Here is a 9,041-nt window from a genome sequence, read left to right as displayed (position 1 = left end):
TCGATCTGTGGCATGCAGCTTACGCCGCGGCGGTGCGCCAAAGCGCTACGAGCCAGTCATTCGGCTTGATGTACTGAACTCCCGCGTTGCCATTGATCTCCAGAGCATAGTTTTTTTTTTCTTCACCCGTCATCAAGGGGTTAATGACAAAATTTCTGAACTCTCCCCTCTTGGAACAACCAATGCCTCCAGTATCCTTCCCTTAGACTAGAGTAAATCAAACATTATTCTTGGGTTTATTCCGTAGCGGCATGGGAAAAGTAAAAACTAAATAAAAAATAAAAAGAGAGACAGAAAATAATAAAAATAAATTGTGTATCCACATCCAACACTGAACACTAAATATGAAGGCCTTCATGAATGAATCTCCTTAAGCTGTGAAACCAAAGTATTTTCCCTGTGACTGTCTTTGACCTTTAGGAACATACTTACAGATGCATGTTTGTATATCAGAACATTAGATTCTTGCTTATACTATGGAGCTACTGACCAAATAAGCTATGCAGGTCAGCTAAATATTGGCATCAGGTCCTAATTAGAAGTCTAGGGTTCTGATGAACAAACAGGACTAAGATCTTGACAATGAATTACCATTCAAACTGAAGTAAAGTCACAACAAAAATATTCTAACACACAGCAAGTAACCATTAAGAGAAATAAGGAGGAGGAGTTAGGCACTGTCCCTTGCTAGTGGAAGATGAAAGGAAAAACCATCTTAATAAACACTAACAACCTGGTTCTAACAGAGCTGTTCTTCACACCTGGTTTACAAAGTGGCAACAACAAAAATAACAAAGATAAAAATAATAACCAACAGAAACAATAAGATGTTTGTAACATCTTTCAAAGTGATGCTAGGCTACTTTTATCAACAAAAATTATATTACAATAATTTTATTTTTCCTCACAACATTGGTTGATGTAAAATAAATGAAACTCCAAATTCCTTATCTTATAAAAGCTACAATCATCTGTAGACAAAATGGTATTTGCATACCACTGTTACAAGAGTAGATTACTCAGGCACTCTATTGTATCACCTCTAATCAATTAACAACAATGCTTGATATAAAATTTTTACATTTAAGCTAACAAAACCCTTGATACAGTGTGACCACCTAACACGACCAAAGATTATCCAGCCATATTGTTTGTCACGTTCAAAACTATTTAAAAAATTAACTTTCTTTTACCATTCCTTAGAAGTGTTAAGATGCATTAATGACATCAGTTATATAATGGAAAGACCTTGCAAAGAAACACATTTACTGGCTATTTAACTTCAGAAGAGAGCATATGCAACATCGAAATAGATCAAAACCCTGTTCTTACATATTCATTCTTAAGTGCTTCCAATCAAATCACCGAATACATGAAACTGGTGCAACCTTGAACAATAAAATGCACAAACATGACTAGTTCTGACAAATTCCTTAAAGGAATTGATTCATATCTTATGTGTGAAATACATGAACTGCAATCTTTCCATTTCTAACACTGATCAAGTTTTAGTAAATCCACATAATCATAAATCTGCATCTTTTATCTGGATAATTTGATTGCCCTTAAAGTAATGACAGGTAACGTATGAGTATATGGTCAGGTGATCACATACAAAAATAAACATCAAATAAGTGATAAATTTCTTCATGACACTTGTATCTCCAACCTCTGTTGAAGAAAAGCAACAAAATTTGCTGAAATGTTAAGCTCTGAACTGCCAGTGTTTCCTGATAAGTTACCTGTCGATGAAGATTTACAAAAATCACTAAACTAATTCTTGGCATAGATAATTAGCCTAAGAAATAATAAAAATCATAAATATGTACTACTTTCTATAAATAGAAATCACTTTTATCAAAAAGACAAAATAAAAAACTTTTATTTTCTTTTTATAGTTAAGACTATAGTGACTAAGGATGAGCTACATACCACATGTTACTCTTGCTGACTAATTAATATTTCTCTTACTCACTGGTGTCGTGCCAGCTGATACTCAGCATAGAAGTAAATAAACATAAAACTCCATGATAATGGTCCTTATAGTATGTGATACTATGGCATATATTATTTTTTATGAAATGCAATAGACTATCTAGTCCAAGATGTAGAAAAGCATTAATTAGGAAAGAGAGAAAAAAAATCCAAATCAAAAGAGAACAGGATATTTCAAAACAAATTAGCAAGAGAAAAATAAGAACATTAATGCCCTACCCCATTCTTTAAGAAATACTGGGGCTTCACCTAGCCTCCCCCTCGACGACTGGTGCCTCCTGCTTTTGCTCCAGCTCCTGCTGCTGCTGCTGCTGCTGAGGCTCAGACAGGTGCTGTTCATCGCCCTTGTCTTTTGCCTTCTCAACCAGAACAGGCTGCTCCTGGAGAGTGAGGCCCTCCAGTTTTGTGAGAATGTCATCACACTCTTCAACAGGGCCAGTGAAACGCAGGAAGGCAAATCCACTTCTGCCTCGCCATGTGATGTCCATTGGCTGAACATTTCGGTTCTGGAGAGCATCCTTGAGCTCACGCACTCTGCAAGGAAGCAAATTCAGATTAAAGTTAATGTTGATATGGGAACAGACAAAAGAGAGCTGCTATGTGAACAGGTGTGCAACAACATCATATACATATAAATATTCCCCCCTCAGTGCTAAATGTGTATATATCTGACTCACTACAATGAAAGAGAATGTAACAGAGAAAATATATACAGACAAAGTGGAAATGCAACAGCCAGAAATGATAGAGAAATTCTAATATATACGGTATTCCATTTCGCCTTTAAATGAATATCATACACAAAAAGACGAGCTTAACATTAATCAGGATTTACCCTTGCCAAATCTAGCCAAGGACCAGGCCTAATTTACACACGCATGCACACTTAATCCATCAGTGACGGTATTGGAAATCTCTCAACGTCATAGACTCTGGTGATTTCTGGGAACTGTCCTGCTGCTGGGAGCGGGAGTCCACTATGTGCAGCCGAACTTCCCGCTCAATGCGCTCTAGCCCTTCACCACACAAAGCCGTAACCGGTAGATCACGCAGTTTGTTGTGACACCTATACATGTGATCCAACAGTATGGGTTAAAGACATAATAAATGGACTGGAATAGGACCTATTATGTCTAGATGGCCATTTCCAAGACACTTTCCTATTATATATGTAACCATGAGTGCCATCATGTTACAAAAGGGATGACATCATTACAGATGTCATTTCAATGTCTACAAGGCCAGTATTGGCATCATAAATGGAAATCATTTCAACACCTCATATAAAGGAACTAATGTCATTATGGCTACTATTTATACTTATACATAGAAAAAAAAAATGATGTCAAAGAAATGTCAATACATAAGGCTTTGATGTGATTGGTCATGTTATATGACATGTAACCTAGCTGGTTTTGACTTTATTGGTTATCAGTGGTTCAACATTCAAGCCTACATGAAAGTGCAGGAATTTTCCCATATTGATAAGGGCACTTCCACCTCATTCTGTATTTACTATCAAGATGCCACATCTTGTGTCATCTTGAAACTCCCCATTCCACAGATGTCAATGAGACCATGCCACTAACCCATTGGAACCAGTTGCGTCAAGGCAATCACATCACCAAAAAATCTGGGCATTAGGCTTACGTGAGTAGCGGCTCTGCCAGCTCGCGGTTTGTAGGCTACATGAACATATGTGCATGGTGGCAAGACACTGTGCTTCCTGCAAAGTTATTTACACTTTTTACGCATAAGCATTTATAGACTTTTGGCCATTTTCCAGTGTCCATAATTGCCATTTGATTTGCATTATTCATACCCCCCCCCCCCTCCGATTCCAATCCCCTTTCAATTCAGAGCATGAAAAATAAAACTATGTAAACCGGTTACTTTTGTCTTTTTTTCATGTAATAATCAATTTTCTGTAAAACAGCCTGCATCGCTGCTCATGGTGCCTGGAATACAATGCTGAGCACGGAAATGGCCTCCTCCATAGAGCTAGTACTCAGTGACCGCTCATTGACATTTCATTCCACACTCATACATCATTGGCAATAATGTAAAATCACCAAATAAGTAAAATAATCTTCCCAATAGGTTTGTGTACTCATGGCAAATCATTTCCATCACCTTGGTCATCAGCCGCAATGCTCACAACGGCAGGTTCGGATCACCCAGCCTACAGCTAGATTTTCCTGTGACCCAATCATTTCATGACGTGATGGTCACGTCACCCAGATCCAACACATTAACCTTCCTTAAAAATTCCTAGAATTACATGTTTATTTATCATTTTGCTGTAAAATTTATGTCAAACTTAATCCCTTCCCAACGGGTCACGTCTATAGACGTGAAAACAAACCACTCAAAATGTGGCGTGCGGCTGTACGCTCCGAGGCAGCGATTCAGCTTGATGTACCGAACTCCCACACTCAAAGTCGGCGCGTTTTTTTTTTTTTTTTTAGTTTTCTGCACCTGTCACCACGGGGTTAACCCAATGCTGACGTATGTGTGTGCTATGCCCACTGTGAATCATTTGTTTGATTGTTTTTACACATACATGGCTACACTTGTACTGTCACCAATGAGCCAGTTATGAGTACTGCCTGTCTCACCCGTTTACCCTTTATATGATTTACGAAAATATTTTGTTATCTTATTTTGCTGTTACTGATGTTTATAACATTATAGTAATTAAAATGTTTATAATAAAAATAAAACCATCAATATTCATAGCAAAGTAAAAAATACGTTTTCAGGTACGGTCATAGGGTTTACTAATTGACTCCTTTGTGGCTAAGCACTAGCAGAGCCATCTATGTGCAGAGACATTTCACAAAAACAGAAAATGAGCACAGCATTTTCCCTATTTTTTATTCATTTTCCCCAGCGGAATTGGGTTAATCTTAAAATTATGTAAGAGTATACAACTCAAATTATCCTTTCAGATCCAAGTAATTCATTTTTCCTTACAACCAGACTTTTGTATTCCCTTTACACTAACAAGCTTTTCAACATTAGGAGTAGTACATGACAAAGCACAATGCATATCACTTCCCACTGCAAGCTGATTCCACTGCTTTGATTTAATGAGCAACAAACTCACTCATGCAGGTTGATGGATATCCTGTGGACTACCCAAAAAATCACCATGGACCACCAGCTGAGAACCACTGGTCTATACCAATGCAATGGATAGGATGAAGGTAGGCATGGTAGCCAATTATCCCAGCAATGGTGATCAGTTAGCAATGGTGATCAGTTGGCATTGTAGTACTGATGCACATAGATCCAAGATGTGGTACAGGAAGATTTTCTTCTACCTGCTTGACCTTGCAATCCTCAATATACATTCCCATCTTAACCAAATGTGCAGTCTTTCTTGTCACGTGGTCTGCCAAACAGCACATATCTATATGGGCTGGGCACATGCTCTTGGGGGTTATTCTCTTGTTGTGCTCACCTAATTGACTCTCTTCCCAGTCACTTGCCAATATTTGGTGAGCATAACTGCTTTGACATCAACTTTTATATGTACTCAATTTTACAAGTTTTTAGATTTTCAAATGATCACTGTTGCCAACTTCTTCACTTTACAAATGTACTACTCCATATGAACTGATCATAGTGTTTTTGACTATGAGTAGAAGAATCAATAGAGTAGGAGACCATTAAAAACAGGATTCCATCATTTTCTTTATTTTTTCAAATGAAAATTCAAAGGTGAATTACATAGTTTCATATGTAGGAAATGGCTATAAACAGAGATAAATGTACAAAACAACAAAGTAACATCTTGCTATGCAATATCTGTGTACAGTGAAGTACCTCGGTACATCTTTGTATGGTAGTCTTCAAAGCAACCATAGATGCATAGAGCAACATCAACATTGTTTGTAGGAGTTTTTCACCATTTTCCTTATCCCACTCCTGTAGCAGACTTGGTAGCAGCAGTATTTCTCCAGTCTCTTGGAGAAATGCTGGTGCACTACCAGCTGCAACATATCTTTATGCACTTGTTGCACTGGGTGGCTGTTGTTGTAAAGAACTACCTTGAGGAAGTTACTCCCTCAGGAGACCCTTTGTGACTGCAATACACTAATCATATTGCAATTGAATGGGACCGCCAACAGTTTTGTCATAAAAATGCAATGACTTTTGCGATTTTAAACTGGTAAAAAAATACCATTTTATACGATTTTAGTGTCTTTCTAGGTACGTCGAATGACAGACCTTCTTTATTCCAATGTTGTAGTTGAGCACTACCACAGGCTTCTGCTCAATATCTCTACTCTGCCCCACCCTCCAGGTTTGCACCATCTCACATGTGGGGATTGTTGAGAGCAAGTGGATAGTGCATTTATCCTTCCATCTCAAGTACAGGAGGCCAGTAGGAGTATTCCTCCTGTGCATTCCATAGCGCTCGAGTCTTCCTGTTAGCCCTCATGGTCCCAACAACGTTTGTTTTACGCGCCATCAGGTGGAACAGTACCACTTATCAAGGTACAGTTCATACCCTGTAACTAAAAGACCTGCTGTTTCCATAAGGCTCATAATGGCCTTCTGAGAGGAAGGCATCTTGTCTCCATCTTTCCCAATATACAGCCAAAAAGTGCATGCATATCTAGCACAAGCTCCAAGCCACACAGAGCTTATAGATTTTAGGCTGAACCTTGCATGTTTGCTCAGGCTGTACTGACATTCCCAATTTGGCCTCTGCAATGCAAGAGAAAATGAAGTTAGTAATCAACTCAAGTTCAAAAAGAGATCACAATTGAATAGCATAGATCAAAAGACAAATCACAGTATCTCAAATATGCAGGTTACCTAAACTTCCACAAGCTCTCATCTATGGTAATCTCCTAAGCAGGGTCAGTATTGTGGCATTCCTCTCCTGTAGATGAGTGGTAACTGAACAAAGCTTCCATAAGTGGTCCTCATTGTTGTGGTCTTCATTGTCATGGTCCTTGTTGTTGTTGATGAAGTACAAAACCGATGAGATCTGATTGTAGCAAACTCTTGGTATTGTTTTGCCAGAAAAAGGGAGTGTAGATATATTTATTCACAGACCAGTGCATTGTCTGCTGCAGCTTTGAACATACATTCATCAGACAGTGCTGGTCCTAGAACACCTGAAAGAACAATATAAATAAATAAATATATATATATTTATATATATATGGATTGATAAAACTGCAAACAAATTTAATATTTCACATTACACTTGCTAAAAATAATCACACTTTAATGAAAAATAAATGAATGCTTACCTGTATCTCTGGCAAATTTAATGGTGCCCATTTCCTCTAATTGGGCACCACCCCGCGGTGGGTGGGCGATGGATTACTTGTTCATCTCAAACTATTTCGTCAAAGATATCTTTACTGAAAATGTCTTGACAAACTCATGCGGGCGAATCCTCATGATGCGCCTTCTCGGAACATTCTCCCTCCATCTCCAACGAAACCGTGGCTGACCAGAGATGTTGGAAGAAGCAGTGATGCAAGTCCTGCACCTACAAAGCAGCTTGCCTTGGTGAGGGAGTTATCCATCAATGATGGGACACAGTTTGAGCTCTTTGCACGAATAGCCTAAGACAATCTCCTTGCAAAGGAAGATTATCATTATTTAATTTGTCATCTCCTGAGGAGAACTGACAGGAGCTGATGGTGAACTCTGTCCAGTGGACGGAGTGGAGGGGCAAGGCTGACAGCGGGAAATGCTGAGAATGTGCTTGGCACTGGATTCATGGCTAATTGATCCTGGGTTAATTAGTCACCTGTGCATCACCAGGAAGGTGATGCACATATGAAAAAACACTCTCAAACGCTAATCACGTGAAGCCCGAAAATGATTTTTTTTTAAAAACTTGTATGCCATGTCGCATGAATAATAAAAAGGGTATTATTCCCTATTTATTGTATGACAAATGGAAAGATAACGTATTGAAAACTATTGAAATACATCGGAGAAAAAAAAATTTATGCCCACATTGATCATATTCCCTGAGGCTAAGTTTGTATGCACACACGATAGATAGATAGACAGAGAGAGAGAGAGAGAGAGAGAGAGAGAGAGAGGAAATCAGGATCAGTCACTCGGGTCTACAGATAGATTCCTTGTAGGCTGAACACATGTGGAGCCATCTGTATGTAACAACATACACACACACAAAAAAAAAAAAAAACTGCAGGGGACTGAACATAAATCCAGGGTCATACATAGGTCATGTTGCCATAACTTGGAATGCAATCTGCACATTTTTATGCAAAGAACAGACTTTGAAGGAGAAATCAATGTAGTTCCTCTGGTAGTTAGACGATTAACTTTGGTTAAAAGAAATTAGTAGAGTGAACTGTAATAACTGCATTTCCATTTCTTAAAAATAAATAAATGAATAAATAAAAACCAAATAACTAATGCAACATAGGTGAGAAAATTATGATCTTTACCTGCAGGTTGATGGAACCTTGCCAAGGAAAATGCCATAGGTGTACACAATACGTGGCTTCTTAGGCTGTTGACGTTTGCGGTTCTGACCTTCTCCCTCAATGATTTCCTGAAAAGAAGGTACATTTATCGTTTTATTCTTATACAATTTGAATAAAACTAAGTTGTCACTGTAATAGTAATCATGTTGGAAAAACACACTATTTTCTATCCCATAGGTGATGCACCATCATTAAATCATTATCCATCTTCCAGTGTGCATCAACCCAATGTCTCCAGCAGAAAGTGGAATTCTCAGACCACTGGCCTTCCCCCTGAGGCCTTTTTCAGAAGTCGCTGGAGCAACTTATATATATATATATATATATATTTTATATCTATATATAATATCTATATTTTATATCTATATATATTATCTATATTTTATATCTATATATATTATCTATATTTTATATCTATATATATTATCTATATTTTATATCTATATATATTATCTATATTTTATATCTATATATATTATCTATATTTTATATCTATATATATTATCTATATTTTATATCTATATATATTATATATATTTTATATCTATATAT

The 9,041-nt window shown here is 37.5% G+C and overlaps 1 protein-coding gene across 8 annotated transcripts in view; it reads right to left on the bottom strand.

Annotated features, from left to right (window-relative positions):
* Positions 1-878: 878 nt before the first annotated feature.
* The window catches only part of LOC125036880 (methenyltetrahydrofolate synthase domain-containing protein-like), a 48,593-nt gene continuing 40,430 nt past the window's right edge, over positions 879-9,041 (bottom strand). For 6 of the 8 annotated variants that reach the window (XM_047629805.1, XM_047629810.1, XM_047629808.1 and 3 more), the window contains 2 exons: positions 8,451-8,557; positions 879-2,529 (listed from right to left, as the gene is read on the bottom strand). In XM_047629805.1, coding sequence (XP_047485761.1) covers positions 2,241-2,529; positions 8,451-8,557 — 396 coding nt within the window. In that variant the 3' untranslated portion in view covers positions 879-2,240. Of the gene's footprint in view, positions 2,530-5,681; positions 6,715-6,825; positions 7,131-7,268; positions 7,471-7,498; positions 7,530-8,450; positions 8,558-9,041 lie in introns of those variants that run through there. The other 2 variants (XR_007115929.1, XM_047629812.1) reach the window with 2 other exon arrangements.

The sequence above is a fragment of the Penaeus chinensis genome, chromosome 22 (assembly GCF_019202785.1).
Source record: "Penaeus chinensis breed Huanghai No. 1 chromosome 22, ASM1920278v2, whole genome shotgun sequence".
NCBI classification, from domain to species: Eukaryota; Metazoa; Arthropoda; class Malacostraca; order Decapoda; family Penaeidae; genus Penaeus; species Penaeus chinensis.
Note: the sequence above shows the minus strand (reverse complement) of the source record. Positions and strands in the feature narration are given on the sequence as shown.